This window comes from Apaloderma vittatum, unplaced genomic scaffold, assembly GCF_000703405.1.
Source record: "Apaloderma vittatum isolate BGI_N311 unplaced genomic scaffold, ASM70340v1 scaffold21364, whole genome shotgun sequence".
In the NCBI taxonomy this organism is placed as follows: Eukaryota; Metazoa; Chordata; class Aves; order Trogoniformes; family Trogonidae; genus Apaloderma; species Apaloderma vittatum.
This window is the reverse complement of record NW_009711200.1, coordinates 8,701-28,208: the sequence shown is the minus strand read 5'-3', so window position 1 is coordinate 28,208 and position 19,508 is coordinate 8,701. Positions and strand designations below refer to the sequence as shown.

At 43.7% G+C, this 19,508-nt stretch overlaps 1 protein-coding gene across 1 annotated transcript; it reads left to right on the top strand.

Annotated features, from left to right (window-relative positions):
- Nucleotides 1–3,526: 3,526 nt before the first annotated feature.
- On the top strand, nt 3,527–18,832 carry ATG4B (autophagy related 4B, cysteine peptidase; the record flags this gene model as incomplete). The annotated part of the gene is made up of 12 exons (XM_009867580.1): nt 3,527–3,625; nt 4,155–4,226; nt 6,291–6,389; nt 7,240–7,341; nt 8,149–8,221; nt 9,240–9,319; nt 12,549–12,736; nt 13,748–13,826; nt 15,095–15,240; nt 15,873–15,929; nt 16,218–16,311; nt 18,099–18,832. Coding segments are annotated over 12 exons (1,163 nt in total), but the record flags the coding sequence as incomplete, so codon positions are not given.
- Between the last annotated feature and the right edge of the window lie 676 nt (nt 18,833–19,508).

Sequence of the window (19,508 nt, the reverse complement as noted above, 5' to 3'; positions counted from 1 at the left end):
TCTGGCAGGGGGGCTGGGTTAGATGATCTTTCAAGATCCCTTCCAACACCTGACATCCTGTGATTCTGGAAATAGTTTTCCAAGAGAAGTGGTGGGTTCCCCAACCTCAGACAATTTTAAGGCTCAGCTTGATGGGGTGATGGGCCATCTCATTTAAACTGTATTTCTTTACCTTAAAGGATTGGACCGGATAATCCTTGAGGTCCCTTCTAACCAAGTAACCTATGAATCAAATGTTCAGGCTTAATCCTGGTATTTAATGCAGTTTTAGTTTGAATACCTTTACCTAGGTTGTTTAATATAGGTATTTTCCGTAGTTATGCGTACAAAGCTTTGCCTTTTTGTCAGGACCTTCTAGGGAGGGTGTGGGATGAGAAGGTGTCCTGGAACACTACGACACATCCCATGGAAGATGTGCCCAGGTGTCGGAGATCCAGACATTTTCACATCATTCACAAGCATGCCTGCCACTCGAGGAAAGCGAGGCCACCTTTCTGAGGGTGTGCTTTGCAGGGCTGAAACTCTTGGCTTTTTAACTATAAATCACGGAATCGTCACAGTTGGAAGGGACCTCTGCACACGAAAAGTAGAGATACTGTGTTTGATGTACACTCTAGTTTTCTGCAGAGGCTGCTCTTCTACTGTCCTGGATGCTCAGAGGTTGCTATTTAAAATAGATTGAGGACTTCTTGAAGGTGAAGTTTTGGAGTGCTGCCTGAGAAATTTGCTGATCTCGCCTGACTTTTGCAGCTCTGAAAGGAGTATCTTCAAACAGGATTTCTGTTTGGTGAATTTCCAGTTCTATTTATTTGTAGACCCTTTGCCTCTAACTGTAAGAGGGAGAGAAAGGCTCTTGTGCAAGCTGTGGCTCTCTTTGTACCCCTGCCTGAATTGTTTGCGTCCCACTGGCTCATATTTAGCTTATCTGGGCAATAGCACAATGGATGTAGTTTTTAAAAAAGGGACAGAGCTTATGAAGGTCGATAGTAGTAAAGGAAACAATGGCTTCAAGCCTTATGGGATATTTATTGCTCACATTATGAAATTGTTGATACTAACTGGGAGCAATCACTTAAATTTTTCTCCCTGTGAAGGTGAAACCTTAACTCCTACATTTAGCCTTTTCAGATGGTGGCAGGTAGTTTCTTCCAAAAAAACCCCAATGTGCGCATCTTTTGGGTGCACAATTGGACCTCCAGGACTATTTGTATCAGAAATAATGACCAGTAGGATTAGGGAAGTGATGTTGCCCTTTACTTGGCACTGGTGGGGTCCCACCTCGAATTCTCTGTTCAGTTTTGGGCCCCTCACTACAAGCAAGACATTGAGGTGCTGAAGGGCTGGTGAAGGGAGTCAAAAGCAAGTCTTATGAGAAGCAGCTGAGGGAACTGGAATGGTTTAACATGGAAAAGAGGAGGTTCAGGGAGACCTTGTTGCTCTCTACAACTACCTGAATGGAGGCTGTAGTGAGGTGAGTATAGGTCTCTTCTCCCATGTAACAAGCAATGGGACAAGAGGACAGGACCTCAAGTTGTGCCAGGGAAGGTTTAGGTTGGACATTAGGAAAGATTTCTTCACTGAAAAGTTGGTTAAGCATTCAAACAGGTTGTGCAGGGAAGTGGTGAAATCTCCACCCCTGGAGGTATGTAAAAATCATGTAGGTGTGGTGCTGAGTGACGTGGTTTAGTTGTGGATCTGGCAGCGTTAGGTTTCTGATTGGACTCAAAGGTCTTTTCCAACCTAAACAATTCTATGATTCTCTTCTGTGACCTTTGCACAGAGGCCAGATGTTGGACATGCAGCTGAAGGATTCCATGTCTGGGACTCCTCTCCCAAATGTGCAGTGTTGTGGCAGTTGCAGTTTGCATGCACAGCGTTCCCTGCACATGCACCTGTTCCAGCAGGCCAGCTTTGGAATCCCTTCCACCTGTTGACTTCTTCCGCCCTTAGCTTTCATTGAAGGGGAAAGACTCCTGTAGCCACTTTCCAGCAGATCGTTGCTGTGAAGCTGCCACTTGCAAATCCTGTGCTTGCTAAGAACGTAGTACCCTGTGAAATGCGGAGTCATAGAGGGTGTGACATTTGAGAAGGTGAAGAAATGTTGCTAGGAAGGAGAAAGAGGGATTATGGGTAGCTTGATAGTTTCTGTGTAGCATCCTTGTTTCAGTCATTTTATTTAAGCTGAGACTTTTTTGACGGAGCACTAAATTCATGGCAAGCTTGAGAACTGACAAAATAAATAGTAAGATATTCAGTGGAGCTTAAAAACCTGTCTGAGAACTTCAGTTTTTGTGTTAAGGTTGTATCTGGTAATGCACTGAATTTTAAAAAACCTAATGACTAGCCTCCCTTTGAGTGGTCAGAATAAACTTGTACTGTCTCATCCCAAAGGGAAACTTCTGAAAGTTAAGAGAGAAGTTAGGAAGTGATGCGCACTTAAAAACATCTGCAGAAGTCACATCGCTTTCTTCCCTGGAAAGTGAAATCTCCAACACTGAATGAGAAAGGGGGCAAAGCAAGCCAAGACCAATTCAGAATTTGATTTAGGAGACTATTTTCATGTCTGTTGCCAGGGTTCTTGCTTAAACAGTAGTTGGTCTTAGTGATAGTGTCTTCCTACTGCTACTTAAGTATTTTCTTTGACATTTGGAATTGGAATTTCAGGTCAGAGAGCCTAAGGGCAGAAGGCTGATGAGGTGCTTACAGGAGGCTAAAATTCTTGCGTAGCATGTTTGCCTGAGCACAGTGTGGAGTATCCTAGACGTCTGGAAGAAAGGAGAGCAGAACTTTATAGTGACTTTCTGGAGCTATCCTTGACCTGCCAAGTAATTTACTGGTGCAGCTAAGCAGGAAATGATTGGGAGGAAAGCTCATCTATGAATGTTTTCTATGTGTGAGAAGGGTGAGGTCAGCACTGGAGAAAAACAGCAGATGACTCTCCTGCAAGGCAAAAAACAAGGTGTGCACCACAGAGGGTGGTGGCTTTCACAGCAAATGGGACTGAGAGGAGCTTGTGGTTGTTTAGTTTGTTTAAAACTCAAGTTTTAAACTCAAGTTGCATTACCACAGGTATTACTGCATTTGCTGTGAGAGAGAGTTTCAACAGCCAATTTAACAGTTACATAATGGTCTGGGAGAAAGTTGTTAATGACTTTGCTCACTTGAAAAGAGGACCTTGATACCATTGAGTCTGACATGCATGATGATGCCTGTTCTGAGAAACAAAGTGCAGCTGCCAGGTTTAGATGCTTTCTTGACTGAGCAGAACCTGGAGCTGACCTAACCTGGAAATCCCTCTGCTTTTCTGCTTGTGGAGCAGCCAGGGATGAGACAGGACTACATCAGCTCTCTGTGTCTTCCAGAGTTGGTGGTTGCAAGGGAAGCTGTACTGTTTCTTCCCAGCTAGAGGCAAGTGGTCAGGATACATTAAGTTACTGGGCCACAGCAGCTCTGGTTCTGTAGTTTTGTATAAATTTAAAACACAAGGAAAAGCTACAACAGGTATGTAACTTCTTTCTCTTTCTAGCTACTCTTACATATGACACACTCAGGTTTGAATATGAAGACTTCCCTGAGACCAAAGAACCAGTTTGGATCCTCGGCCGGAAATACAGTGTTTTTACAGGTATTTTGCATGCATGTTGCAGTGTGCTTTACTGCTTCAGAGGACTTTGTTAGTGTTGCACTTCACTTTCTGAGCAGCAAGATGACTGCAAATATTAAAGCACGCTGCAGAGTCTGCTGGCAAAGTGTGCAGCCTGTTACTGCCATACTTCTGTCTGTCTGGCCATCTCCATGAACTCTGGAATATTTTTGTGTAGAGAGTTGCCATATAGTAGTTATTGGGACTTGTATCATGAGGCCAGGATGGTTGAGGCAACAGGATAGCTCAAGGGAAAGGCAAGAAGCTGGTTTACTTCTTTATAATTTGCTTATTACATGGTGTCTTTGGGTTGACTGGAGCTGTTTCAGGGGAGGAAGTTTTTTCTACACAGCGGCACTGCCCTGTTCCTCAGCCAGATTTTGCCTCTCTAGGCATGCAGACTGTGAGGAGCAGAACACTGGTGTCGTTAGGGAGGGTGAGTGGGAGATGGCTTTAGCCGTGTTTGGCGCTACCCTCACGTGTGTGCTTTCTAATGCTGAACATTTTTCAGAGAAAGAAGAGATCCTGTTGGATGTGACCTCTCGGCTTTGGTTCACCTACAGAAAGAATTTCCCTGCTATTGGTAGGTGCTGTGGACAAGTCTAAGAACATCCTGGAAATTTTATAGTCCGGTTATCTATATCCAATAAAACAGTCCTCGCAAGCATAACATTAATGTGCTTCCATTTATAAGAACCTGAAATGTACTTCATTTAATTGACGGGATAGAGTTTTTGTTTATCTGGTAATGAGAATTCCTCATCATCTTGGGTATGAGGGATAGTGGTGATTTTTAAGAAGGACACAAGAGTAAGTTTGGGAAGTCTACCTAGAAACATCTTTTCTTTGCACAAACATGGGAAGATTTTTGTACTTCATGTTCATTACATCCTACAAAAGTCTAATGTGAAATATTTTTAATGATACTTCTGGGCTTGAAGTTCCTTAAAATGGTGAAAGCTAGAGATATCATACAGAAGTTAGTGCATTAGTGCATCTGCTCTAGACTATGTGTAGGTTTTTTGTTTGTTTCTATGTGAGGTGTTCGTGAAGGTGGCCATTACACACAAGAACTGTAGTAATACGAGGAATGTTTCCCAGTGAACTTGAAGGAGGACATTTTGGATTTTTTAAGACATTCTGAATGGTCTCTTCTCTGGTTTGACTTTGTGTACTGAGTGGAAGGTGTATCAGAAGTGATCTAAAAGGATGTAAATGGCATTCCAAGCCCTATCCATGTCCCCCCTGTTATCATCCCCAGCAGTCAATGGAGAAAATTTGGAAAAGAGACTTCTTAGTAGCTGGTCCTTCCGGCTTGTTCCGTTCTTTCCCTGTTGGGAAACCACTTGCCTAACAAGCTATGAGACATCTTTGATGCTGTTTAATCCTTTTAAATTCGCGTTTGTGAGCCATAGTTAAGCATGTGTTTGAAATTGAGGGTTTAGCATGTGTTTTAAGTATAGCTCACAAACACAATTGGGGTTCCTGTGCAAGTTATTGAAGGTCAGGGCAAAAATAAATCCCATTTTCTGAGTCATTTCCCACTTACAGTGTAGATACAATTTGCATGTTATACAGTGAACCTTTTCCTTTTGCAGTCTTTGTTCTCCCAGTCATCCCTTTTATTCTTGGTCACATCCCTCCATGCTTGGCCACTTACCTTCTGAAGAGCTTACAGTATTTAAGGGGAATGTCTTAGGCTAGTGTAAAAGCTTTATCAACTTTGGATGTTGTATATCTTACAAACTGCTGACAAAATTGTAGAAGATAGCTGCTGACCATCCAGAAATTGATAAAATAGTTCTCTTGGGTAATTTTTCTCCCTATGCTTTTCATGCAGAGCAGTCACATAGGATCGAAAGAAAGCAGCATTGCAATGAAACTACTTCTACCGGCTGTGCTAAAGCACAACTGACTGCATGCTTCTAAGACAGCTCGCTTGCTGTGGTCACACTAAACATTGTATCTATGAAGCTTGTAACAGTAGTCAGAGCTTCAGTGGAGGAGCAGCAGTTTCGTTTTGAAGTTCTGTCAGGGAAGTGCTTCCAGCCTTGAGACCTTTGTCTCAGGCTTTCCAGTGTGAGCTAATATTCAGCTTATTCTCCAGTATTATGTAGGATGTGGTGTTTTTGTTGCTGGGGTGTGGTGGCTTTTTTTTTTTTTTCGCTGGTGGAGTTTTTTGGCCTGTGTTGTTCCCTTTGGAATCTCATCCAGTCATAGCTGCTTATGATGTGGGAATTCCTTGGCAATTATTTGGTTTGCATGATGAGTTGCCTTCTCAAGATGAGGAAGTACTTCTGTGTAGAAATGTGTATTTGAATTGGGCTGGAAGTCTGCAACTAAGCTCAAGGGCTGTTGTGCTCCTGAGAAATTCAACTCCCTTTCTAGTTTTATTTGGATTTCCATTTGAAGTTGTTTTTTTTTCCCCTTTCAGTTAGTGTTAGAGGGTTCTGTTTGTTTGTTTTTAAGGGATGCCATGAAGTTACTCACCGCATTTTTGTTTCTCAGCCTGAAGTGTGTGAGCTAAGGTAGTCCTTACTCCGTGCCTTGTTTCCTGGGTGAACCTGCTATCCATGCATTCATTTATTCTCCCTCTTGTCACTGTTGTACTATTCATTCCATATCTATTTTCTGTCCTTGTTTGCAGGAGGAACTGGTCCCACATCTGATACTGGCTGGGGCTGTATGTTGCGATGTGGCCAGATGATCTTTGCTCAGGCCTTGGTCTGCAGGCATTTGGGAAGAGGTAAACCAGTGCACGGTCCATACTGACTTCCAGGGCCACGTGCTTCTGCAAGTGCAGTGTTTGTAAGGACAGCAAATAACAAGGGCACAACTGGGAATTGCTGAGGCCTATATAACTTTTTTCTTCGATCTTCTCAAGTTCAGGGCTGTTCTAATGAAAGCCTCCAGCAGGTTTTTTGCTGCTGTCTACAACTCTGCATAGATATAATTGTCCAAGCCTTAAAACAAAGCAGAGCCTTGTAGTGTGCTAGTTAAATCCACTGAAGCCAAGCACTTATTAGATTTTTCTTGGTTTTTTTTGTAGCTAAATATTGAAACAACTTAGTAGGTTGTTTCTTTTTTGTAGTTCGATTATGTCACAAAGCCCTCACTGAGTGTAATCTCCTCTCCCTGAATACTTCTGTTCTTGTGTGTGACGTGTGCTTGGTCTGCAAGCAGCTATACCATGGTGTTTGGCTGACAGTTGTTGATGGTCTTTGAATTTGTGGAGGATGATTTTTGAAGTAAGGTCACCTGTTTTTTTTACCAGAATATATAACTTGCCTCTCAATGAGGAATTGTAATCCTAGTTCTCATAAGTGGGATAGAGGTACCATTTCTGTTTGGTGGGAGGGGGTGGTGTTTATTTGCTTTTCTCTGTGTTATATTCCTTTATCCCAATTGTGAGAATGCTTACTTTTCTTTTAAAATTAGTCCTTTAGTGTTGGAAATGGCTCAGATGCCTAATAAGAAGATAGCAACAAGAAAATCGGGTCAGCCAATTGATGCACTGGGAACATCATTGTAGCTTGCAGCTTCTAATTGCTAAAACATTCCGTATTTTCTTTCATATATCCCCTTGTCTGTCTTAGACTGGAGGTGGATAAAAGGGAAGAGGCAGATGGATAATTACTTCAATGTTCTTAATGCCTTCATTGACAAAAAAGACAGCTACTACTCCATTCACCAGATAGGTAAGAGTCTGGGTGCTGAAAAGCATGGAGATATTCAGTCTGGGTTTCCCATGAGTGTAGAATATTGCTCTGTGTTTGTTTTACTAGCTTAGCAAAAAAAAACCAAAACAAAACAAAAACACCACAACAAAAAAAAAACACCTCACCAAGTCAGGTAGTGCATGATAATACACTACTTGTTTTCTGACATGATGTAAAACTACCAGTCTTTATTATGGATTTTAATGGATATTCCTTCTTGACTGCATTAAGGCCATCAGGTTTGCCTAATGCTTTAGGTTATTCAGCATGACCTTCTGTATCCTAGCTAGCTAAGGTGAGAGGAACACACGTTGTTGCTGTTCTTACTAGGGCCTTGTAGTATGACAAGATTGCTGAGCAAAGAGATTCTCAGAAGTAGTTAATAGACTAAGGAAGGATTTCGCTTTGATATAAACTGCCCTGGCAAATAAGAGAAGCAGTCTTTTCTGGTTTTTCCTGTAGGATGTTAAGGCTTCAGCAAACAGAACTTCAGATAATGGGGTGGTCTAGTAGCCAAACACTCTAAAAACCTCTTCTGAGGTACCATTACTTTTTGAACTTTTGTGTTACTGCATTTTGGGAAAATGATTTGCTTTACATTCCTTCAGGATATGCTTCTCTCTCCCATGTACACTAAGATACCTCACAAAAGGGTAGATTCTGCTGACTTAAAAAAGTTTCCATGTGAGATTTCTTCCCTATTAAATACAAGCTCTGATTAGAAAGGGATGCAGTGTAGGTGAAGTTATTTACTGAATTGATTTTGTTTTGTTTCTTGTGATGCAGCCCAGATGGGAGTTGGAGAAGGAAAATCCATAGGTCAGTGGTATGGACCAAACACAGTTGCACAAGTGCTCAAGTAAGTGCTACGTTTTTCCTTTATATCTTTTGAACCACGGAGCGGGGTCATTTGATTTGCACTACTTCCTAGCTTGAAGGGCAAGTGTGTGTTTTAATGCTGTTAGCAGGCAACTTGCTTGGGCGAGAAATTGGAAGGATCCCATTTGTCATTCAGATACTGACAGGGTGTGAGAGAAGACCAATTTCAAGCTGAGGACAACCCCGAAAAATCTCTCTCCATGTCCTGCAAGTGATGTGCTTGCCACCAAAACTCAGTGCAATACTGTGCAGCTAACCAGAAGCAAGTGTCAGAGTAGATAATCATTTCTGACGTTTGGATCTCTGCTAGCTTCTGAGTTGCCTCTGCTGATCTGACAGCAGTGTCATTATAAAAAAGTTGCCAGTGAACCACAAAGTTACTAATGCATTAGCAAAGGAAAGCATTGATATTTACTGCCTGGGTTCCCTGGTGACAGGCAGAGGACTAGAGCAGTGCTGGAGCATGGACTGCCTTTAAACACTGGCACACGCTGTACTTTGAGAAACTTTCTTGCTCCTGTCACCATTCTTCCCTCACTTTGATTAAATGAGCAGGTAGCTCCCTAGAGTAGGCTAGGATTACCTAAAAGCAACTCTTCCAGGTCAAATTCTATGCTGAATTATCCCAGGACCTCGTAGAGGTGATCCAGGGATATGTACAGAAAGTAAAAGTGATCTTTTTTCAAAATTATTGTTACTTATTTTTTTGTGGTGTTGTCCTTTCGGGTAACCAGAAGCTATAGAATTTGAGTTGGTGATTGTATCAGGACTGTTGTACTTGGTAGCTCCTGTGGAACAGATTTCCAGGTGTGGTGCTTTTTGCAATCTTGTTTATTCTTCCGGCCATAGTAACTAGTGGAAATGAAGTGTACAACTCTGATACATACATAAAAGCATGCTTCACAGCATAACTGATGAAAGTCAGTCTCTCCTGATGCAGTTGTAACTAACTGTTGCTTACTTTTCATTTATTTATTTATTTATTTATTTTCCTGTAGAAAACTTGCAACTTTTGATACGTGGAGTTCACTGGCAGTACATATAGCTATGGACAACACAGTCGTAATGGAAGAAATCCGTAAGTATCCCATGGAGGTGAAGTGTGATATGTTCTCCAGGAGCAAGAAGCCAGAAAAAAAATGGAGACCATATACTAGTACAGCACAAAGTCGTGAAGTAAATGTTCTGCCTTAAATCTATGGACAAGCATGCTAAAACCAGACAAGAATTGCTGTGCTAGGCCAAGGAAGCCCCTTGTTTGACTTTTGCTTCATCTGATAAAGCCTGTGACTTAGCACCGTGGCCTTTGGATCTGGAGAGGTCTGCTGACCTTCAGACAGCAGGTGGGAGCTGCTTGGAATGTAGTTTCAAACTTGTTCATTGCCACAGGTAAATGGCGGCTTCCTCTCATATTAATGGGGTAGGAATGTCTCTGCTGTCAGGCAGAGTAAGAAAACTAGAATAGATCACTGAAGAGGAAGATGAACAAAATTGGCAGGGGCGAGGAGAAGGTATTCCATCTCCGGAGTGAATCTCATCATTTTTTAAGGGGTGTTGTGTAGTTGGGGGTTTTTTTTCTGTTTTTTGCTTTTTTAATGCATCCTCACAGTAAGATGGCTCTGGAGACTGAGCAGCTGTGCAATGTGTTCATCCCTAGCATGTTTGCTCAGGCTGCGGTGCTGCAGTAAAAAAAAGCTGAGCGTCTACATTGCTGGTTGCTGCAGTCCTGCAGGATCCTGGGCATACAAGCTTTCCCCTCTCTACGTTTAGACTAGCTCGTGGGGAAGTGTGCTTACACAGCACAAAACTATGGAATGTCTTCTGACAGGTTAGTGTTCTGAAATGGCACATAGAACAATCCAGTGAGTGCTGGAGCTGGTGCAAGGTTGCAGGTGAGATCGTAGCAGGTATTATTTCAGTTGGCATTGGCTGCCACTGAGCCAAAATCAATTAACAGGCAGTTCATCCCCAGAGTACAGGACAGTCACTTTACAAAGTCAAATCTCTTATCAGGTAGTCTCAGTTGAGAGGTGAAGAAAGGTAGGATGTGATTTGAGACATGGCCGTCTAACCTTAGGTACGTGTAGTCCTACGAAGGTATGTCCCAATGCCCTTGGCTTAAACAAGGGCCAACATGAAAAGAGAAATTGAATTTATCTTTCACCTTTAGCCTAAAAACATTACTTCTAGAACTGAAGCATTCTAGCTGCAAGGCTTGAGTGCTGCAGGCTTTTGTTTGTGTGGAACTGACTGCTCAGCACTGACAGTGCTTTAAGTAACGTGTCTGTACAGTTTGTAATGCGCAAGGTGTGTTTGTTTCTTTTCCTCAATCGTGAATCACAGTGTACCCATTCAGGGTCTGCAATTTACTGTATGCTTGGGTCTGATATGTTTTATGTCTGTAGGTATGTATGTGTTATGTGTCTTGTGCCCCAAACATCTGTTGACAGTGAAGCATTCAGAAGTTAATGCAGTTTCATGTATCTGTTAAATTTGGTCACTAATGCTACTCAGCCTAAGGTTTGTAGGAAATGCCTTTTGCTACAGCAGTGAAGAAACATCCAGCTCTATCCCTTTGGAGTCTGTTGTTTCAGAAAGGGGCTCTTAGTTGGGCACTGGAGGATTCTGTGGGTTAGAAAGGTGGTTTTAAACCACAACAGTAAATAAACCACAACAGTAAAGCCAGTACCTGACAGCAGCAGCACAGCAGGAGAGATGTGTCAAATCTGTTGGAATATGTTTGCAGTAAATGGTTTGGGTCCAGCCGGGAAGCTTTAGGCAGGTTCTCCTGCCATAGCACTGCAAGGCCTACCAAAGAAGCAAGGTGAATTTAGTCTGTGCCAACCTCCCTACTGCTTGAACTTAGGTGAAATACATTCATAGCACAGTGCAGGATTGCCAGTTACTTTGCCTGATGAGGAAGCCTGCAGTGACACCCCATTCAGTAACAGCCCTGCCTTGGCAGCTAATTTCAGATCAGCAGGACAAGCAGGCTACTGCAACAAAAAAACCATGATCTTTACTATTTTAACAGTATAAATCACTGTGAATAATGACTTCCCATTTTTTCAGGACCTTCAGTAACTATAATATGTCTGTGCATGAGATGCACATATGCACCTTTTCCCTCCTTAAGTAGGACAGTATAGTGAGCAACTGCAAGGTCTTGAGTGTAAGTTGTCTCTCATACTGAAGCTTTAGATCAAAGTCCTATTGCTTCTAACATTGGGTGTTACATTCTCCTTGTTTAGCTGAGTTCAAGTTCTTAGTGAGCAGACATGCTGCTGAAATGGCTGGTGATGAAGGTGTTTGTTTACATTGTGTCCTACCTGGTAGAGTGTCCTTGCATTCAGCTTGGGCCAGGAATAAATTAAATGAGCCTCGGGCATTTTGTCGAATTAGACAAAATGTCTTGGCTTTGTCATTAAAGTGCTGTGGGTTTCTTTGAGATTTGGGTTTTTGATTCACACACCCAGCAAGTAATGAAATTTGCCAGTGAGACAGGTAGGTTTGGAGATGTTTCTGCACCAAAATTTACATAATCTGGTTGCATTACAGCCTGCCTGTGTGTTTGTCAAGCCTGTAGAATCAGGATACGTAGTGCTTAAGTCATGCCTGCGCCCTCAGGAGTTTTACTGCCCCATGTCTTCCAGGCAAAGCTCATGCTGAAATTGCAGAGTTTAATAATCATCTTTCTTTAGGTCTCTAAAGTAGTTTCTGAATGATCTGTGATAAAAATCACGAAGGCTTTAGTGAACTTTAGTAAATAAATTACAGCTACTCTAGACAGACACCATGTTTGTATCTTTCTACAGTGCTAATTACAGGTGAGTATTTCCTGTGTTAAGCCATAATGCTTTCCTCATTCAGTTCAACTGTCTTTATATTCTTGGTGAACTCCTCTGGAGTTGAACACTCCAGGTGTTTCTCTTTCTGCATACGTGCTTTCTGAATTCAGGACTCTGGCCTGGCCTCCTAATCAATGTTGGCACAGGTTGTTGCTTAGCTGCTCACCTGCTGGAAGAATTTGCATTTTAATAGCCCACCAGATGGTGGCTGTGAGTGCAGCATGCTTTGGCATAAGCTTGATGTAAGATTAGATGAAATGCCTAACCCTCCCAGAAGCCCTGCAGGGAGTACGTACATCACATTATCCCGGTGCTGGACCTCTTTAAGCTTTTTTTTTTTATTAAGTGATGTAGACTTTTAGTAAATAGCAATAGTTGGTCAGAGGTTGAGTAGAATTACTCCAAGTCTAGAAACTGAAGTTGTCTCTGATGCTTTCTGCTCATGTTCCCTTTCTGTAGGGCGGTTGTGCCAGTCCAACTTCCCATGTGCTGGAGCTGCAATGTGCCCTTCTGTGGAGTCAGATGTACTCTATAATGGGGAAGCAGGGGTTAGAGATAGGCTCTCACTGTGGAAACCGTTGGTGCTGCTGATACCTCTCCGCCTTGGGCTCACGGAGATCAATGAAGCCTATATTGAAACACTAAAGGTAGGGGAACTGGGGCTAAATTCCTGGTGTTCTAATGCTTAAGGACCCTGTTGTGAACTAAGTAATTTCTGGAATCTGGTTTTGTGGCAAAAATACTTGAAAGTAATTGTCCTATGTGAAAAAGAAAAATGTGTTTAGAGACAATCCTTGACAGTGGTCAGCATATGGGTTCTTGTAGGCTATAGTCAGGAAAATGTGGGGGAGTTTTTTGGGGTTGAGACTTTTTTGATTGTGAGGCTTTGGGTGGGGATTTTTTTGAGGATCTTATTTCACAAATTAATCTCAGTCCCTCTCTGTGTTTAGATGGGTACCAACCTGCTGAAGCATTTGTGCAGCACAACTGCGGTGCTTGGTGACAACTTGAGCATTAATGAATGTACTGTTGCAAACTCCCCATGGCTCTGATGCTGGAGCTTGCACTGCAGAATGAGGCTAGAAGCTGGTGGGAGGTTGCAGGTTGGAGTATTGGGAGGCTGCAGAATTTAGTGCGTGCAGAGTACCTGCACAAGACAGGGTACGCATTGTCTTGCTGTCATAATGCTAGCAAGCTCTGAGGTGCACAGGTAAGAGATTTCCAAATTCATGTGAGGTTACTTGCCCTTAACTCAGTAGATGGTGCTTGGATACTGCAGCTGGATAACGAATTGCTTCCTGAATGACCATTCCCTCCAAAGAGCACTGTTGCAGCCTGATGACAGCTCCAGATCTTGCCACTGACTGCAGCAGAGCCAGGACTGGAGTCCTGGAGTAGTGCAGCTTCTTCCATTCAGTCCAACTGTGTGTTCCTGTCAGCAGTTACAAGTGGTTTTGAGCTGCTTCCGTGTTCCTTGAAAGCCCTGTTGCTGTCTTCAGCTTTCCTGAGGGAACTTCTTTGCAGAAGTGGCTGTTTCCAAGTTGCTGATTTTCATTGTCCCCATCTTTATTTCCCACTGCAATTTTGGATGTTTGCTTTTGTTGCCACCTGCAGTCTCACTGTCTGTCAGCTGTGTGTTTTCTGTATTGCTTTTCCAGCACTGCTTCAGGATGCCCCAGTCCCTTGGAGTGATCGGAGGGAAACCAAACAGTGCTCACTACTTCATTGGCTATGTAGGTGAGTGCCCAGAGTACTGCGAAGACTTTCCAGATAAAAACCGCTTGTGTAGCAGTAACGCTCTCCTGCTTGGTCTGTGGTGCATGCCGCAGGGTTCTTCCTTCCTGCTGGAGTGTGGAAGGCTGCTGTAGACTGAACCTCTTTGCGAGGACCTGAGTGATGTAGCTCTGAACAACGGCCATAGTACAGGCCATAAACTTCCACTGTGTAATGGCAAATCCTGTCTATAAAGAGGTGTGTGTAGAGACTTCTTCCTGTGCTCAGAGCTCACCTTCCTTTAGGGGCTTGGCTGGGTTTAACTGTCTTTTAGTTGTCCCCTTCCTGAAACCCTACAAACTGTTGTCCTTTTACTCTCTTCCTTCCCTGTGACTTTTCTGTCTCTGCCTGAGACCTCAAGCCATTTGTGCTTTGGATTGCTGGAGCCTACTTGAGCATGCACAGGACCATGGAAGGCATGTGCAGGAACAGTGTCCAAATAGTGCCTGTGGCTTGATCACAGAATCACAGAATGTCAGGGGTTGGAAGGGGCCTTGAAAGATCATGTAGTCCAACCCCCCTGCCAGAGCAGGATCACCTACAGTAGGTCACGGAGGAACACGTCCAGGTGGATTTTGAAAGTCTCCAGAGAAGGAGACTCCACAACCTCCCTGGGCAGCCTGTGCCAGTGCTCTGTCACCCTCGCAGTGAAAGTTTTTTCTAATGTTTTTGTGGAACGTCTTATGTTTCAGTTTGTATCCATTACCCCTTGTCCTATCATTGGACACCACAGAAAAGAGCCTGGCTCTGTCATCCTGACACTCCCCCTTTACATATTTATAAACATTAATGAGGTCACCCCTCAGCCTTTCCACGCTAAAGAGACCCAGCTCCTTCAGCCTTTCCTCCTAAGGGAGATGTTCCTTAATCATCTTTGTGGCTCTGTGCTGGACTCTTCCCAGCAATTCCCTGTCCTGCTTGAACTGAGGGCCCCAAAAGTGGACATGATATTCCAGATGTGTCCTCACCAGGGCCGAGTAGAGGGGGAATCTTGGGCTGTTGCTGTGGAGAGGCCACTGTGGTTCCCTGGCAGCTGACTCTTTACCTGAATGAGAAGCATTTGAGAAAGTAGCTGAAAGCAAGTTGTCCCTAGAATGTGGGTTCCTCTGTGGGGATACAAGAGCTGGCTCTGTCATCACCCTTCCTCCTCTTTCTGTCTCACCGCTTGCTTCTCGGAAGACCAGATTCTGGCACGGTTCTCGTTGTTGATGTCTTCTTGCCTGTCTGTCCAGGTGAGGAACTCATTTACCTGGATCCCCACACTACGCAGCCTGCAGTGGAGCCCAATGAAGGTGGCTGTCTTCCAGATGAAAGCTTCCACTGCCAGCACCCTCCCTGCAGAATGAGCATTGCTGAGCTCGACCCCTCCATCGCAGTGGTGCGTTCCTGCTGCTTGTTTCTGGTCACCCAAAAGAGCAGTGTTGTCCCTGTTTCACAGCTGTCCTTTTCCCTGAGGAACTAGCAAAGACAGTGGTGATGGGTTGGGTACTCTATAGGCATTCTGTGCTCTGGACAAGTTGCTGCCATAGGTTTCAGTAATGTTGATAACGAAGCTCCTAATGCAGGAAGTGGTTTGATACAGAGAAGTCACCCTTGCATGGCAATTAAATGCCATTCCTCATGGGGTACTGTCCTTTCCTCAGGTTTAGTTTGTGGTTTGACTCCTTCCTTTTGATGGACAGATGTGAATCGATATTATGATTCCATGTGGCTTGTCCTCTGAACCTCAGGTGCTTGCCCTTTGTTTTCATGTGAGTTGTTTCTGCCCAATTTTCCTTCTGCAGTAGAGCAGACCATTATGCTGATGATTCCAGCACTTGGGTAGTCTGGTCACATCTAACGTGTGAGGAGTGTTCAGTTCAATGGGGCAGTGTAAGCTGTAGTTTAAAAGCAAGGCAGTTCAGTGTTGTAACTGCTCCCAGAACTGGTCATGTTGCTTAGTGTTAATACAAGGCCTTAAGATAGGAATAATCAATCGACAACATAAAGATTTTTTTGACATTTTTTCAGGGCTTTTTTTGCAACACAGAAGAGGACTTCAACAATTGGTGCCAGCAAATCAAAAAGGTTTGTGTTTTTATCGCTGGGACATATAGGGAATTGTCTTGTTTCCAAACTGCTGCGCAGCGATCATGTTCTTTGCAGCATGATCCCAATTTAAAGCAGATGAAAATAGTTTATTAAACTACCCAAAAGAACATAGCTCTGAAGTTCTGTTGATGATGCAAGTCAAAGATCTGATAAATGTTTTTCCAGCTATAGTGAAGTCCCAGCAGATTGTTATTATCCCTTAAAGACCTAGAGCACCATGAGTACAGAGTTATTGGTTCTCATGGCTCAACTCTTGCTCCACAGCTGTCCCATGTAAGAGGAGCACTGCCAATGTTCGAACTGGTTGAACGCCAGCCAACGCATTTCTCCAATCCTGACGTCCTGAATCTCACACCAGGTGAGGCCATGCAGGGAGGTTTAAGTGTGGGCTGATACCTTTGGTTTTCTGGAAATTGTATGGAATTGCACAGTGACTGCAACAGTTCTTGCTCTGCCTGGAATTTGATGTGGAGCTCTTCGGTCAATTAATCTAGTTCTTTGGCTTTCAGCTAGTGGTTTGTGGATCTTACATTGTCTCAGGATGATTTTTAGAATGAATCTGTGAATGGTGGTGGTTACTGAGGGGAAGAAAACACAAGTTCATAGGCTATCACAGCAGTGCGAATCTATTATTTGTAAAGGATACTTGGAGGAATCAGAAGAGTCCATTGAAGAGGCTGAAAATTAGTTTCTAGGTAATGAAAATGGTCAAAGGCAGGGCTGGGCAAAGTTAGTTCTAGTGTCAGACAGTTCTTCCTTGTGCATGTACCACTAGCAATGCAAAAAGGATCAAGTGTTGGGCACTGTCTTGTCTGTCAGGCTCTGCTTATCACGTTAATAATGTGCATGAACGTTGCAGGAGATAAAGAGCTATTGACAGTTTCTGCCAAGAGGAATGAGTAAGCATGGGGAAACTTAACCTGTCATGTTTACTGTCACTTGTGTCCTGCACGCTGTGCTTCCTTGCTATCTCTCTCCTTAGCATGAACTTTCAAAGCCTTCCTTATCTCACTGTCCTTTTTTATAAGAATGCTTGATTCCCTTTAAACTGTCAATTTTATCTGTATTCAGTTGTTCCTAACTGCTGCCCTTCTTATTCTTAAAAATGTTTTTGTAATGGGCTACAGCTACAGGTGTTCTATTTCTCTCACGGTCCTACCCTTCACTAGAGGGAGCAGTTGTACTTTCATGACTGTCCAGCTCCTTGTCCTTATTTTCTCTGATTGGTTGCATTCTCTGCTGTGTTACTTAAGTGAAGGGGGCCGCTCCTATGAAGAGCACCTCTGGAAGTTGCACTGCTAGCACCGTGGACACTTGGATTAAAAACAGCGACACTACGTGTTAGTACACTCTGCTGTGGGGATTAAAGCATGTTACAGAATGTTTGAAGGAGGTCTGCAGCTTTGCATCTCTCTTTCCTCAGCCATCAGTTGCTGCTGTTTAGCTTTTGGCTGGCTGTTCTGCCAAGTCCAGTAAGTGCTTTCTTGAAGCCTGAGCTAACGTAGGTTTCTGCTTTACTGTCCCAGTTTGCCCATACATTCTCACCTGAATTTCCCCTATGGTAAAGTTACTTCCCCTTTAGTTATGTGCTCCCTCCTCACTATGGAGTTGGAAGGATGGAAAAGAGGGATCAAAAATGGACTGTACTAATTGCTTTTAGGGGAGTGCATGTTGTGTAATGACATTCCTCAGTAGCTGGATCAAAGGCAACTATAGCAGAAAACAAGTCTTTAATAATACATGGTGGGGAAAATTGTTCCTGTATCACTTAATCATGGATATCAGTCCAGACCTGTGTAAGTTCTATTTTGAGCTTCCGGAGGCGGAATCATGCTGATACAGAGCTGCTGCTCAGGAAGGTTGTACAAAACAGTCACAGCACAGAGTTGCACTGCACGAGGGTGTGTTTGGGATCTACGAAACTTGGTGCACCTTCTGTACACCAAATAGTTCTCTCCAGTATGTTTTCCATGCTACTGACACGCTCTCTTCCCTCCTCAGAGCTTTCATTTAGGTACGTCACTGAGCCTTTTGAAACTCACAGGTACTTGACACTCAAATTGTGCTGCCCTCCAGCTGCTGGTATCATTGATGCTGAACGGTCGGTTCATCCCACGAAGATAGTGCTTTGTTTCTCTCTTGCAGACTCCTCTGATGCCGACAGATTGGAAAGGTTCTTTGACTCAGAAGATGAGGACTTCGAAATCCTATCCCTTTGAAATCAAATAGGAAACTGACTCTGCAAATTTGTGTCATATGTGGGGAGGAGGGGGGGAGGGAAGCTCCTTCGAGAGCCTGGGGCTACCGGTTTTCATAGGCGCTTGCTGCCATCTCCGCCTCTTTGTCCATCCTGGCATTCTGTGCAGCCTCTGAGCGGAGCGTGCATTGTCTGTGTTGGGATGAAGAACCAAGCTGGGTATTACAGCCTTACTGGCTGGAGTCAGAATTTCTCAGTAGAAAACAGTTGCTGGAAGTGGACGCTATGGTGCTTAGGAGTTCAAAGCCTATCTGTTACATCAGCAGGTCAGTTGGCCTTCTGGGGGAGGCATAGAAATTGTTAGAGCACTAAATCCTTACATGGGGACTCCCCTCTGAAGCTTAAATAGAGCCACCCGTCCTTTAGCAGGTGAAGTGTACAGTTAATTCCTTTAGCAGCTTCTCTTCTCACTGGCCAACTTTGGACTGCAGCTCACAACTCAAATGAACAACAGACATGTCCCAACAAGACAGCTGTGAAGCCCCTGGAGTGCAAGTGGTGAGGCAGTACAACTCCTGTTCATGCTTTGCAGTACACAGCACTTCCTCTCAGGTGTAGCACCCCTTTGCTTCTCACATCCTATGGAAAGGAAGTTGAGGAAATTTACAAGTGACTGGTAACTCAATAAATGGAAAAGTGTGGAGCAGACCCATGCTGCTGGGGAGGAACATCTCAATCTCGGGTTAAATAACAGCAGAAAGAATGGAAGGAGAATAGGAAATGTGCATGTTCTCGCTCGCTGAGTCGATAAAGCGCCATGCTTCTACAATGGATTAATCTCTACAGCAAATTACCTTCAGGAAAGCTGCGTTGAGCAGGGAACTGGATCCCATAGCCCTGGGGAAAAACAGTCCACAGCTGGGAGAGGTGAAACAGGACAACTGGAATCTGCTAGTCATGTGCCTGCTTGTGCATACGCCTAGGGAATTAATCTTGTCGGTCCAATAGTGTGAGCTATAAAATTTCTCAAGGTGTCCTTGGTGAGTTGTTTGCAGCTCCTCCAACTACTCCTCTCGGATGTTCCCTTTCCAAGTTAGAAGAGATGCCCAAGGGCTGCATAGGCTTCCTAACTGTGTGTACCTTCCTTTTAGTCCTTTGCCAGCTCCCCCTCCCTGCAGAGTATGCACAAAAGTACTGTGGGAGCTAACCTGGAGAAACCCATTTCAAGTAATCATCCCAAAGAGGGCAGTAAAGACAAGAATGCTTCGATAGGGTCCAATTATACTGGAAATGTTAGCTACTTTGATAGCTCTGCCTAGGGCCCTTCTGCACACAATTTAGAGAAAGGTAAACCATGG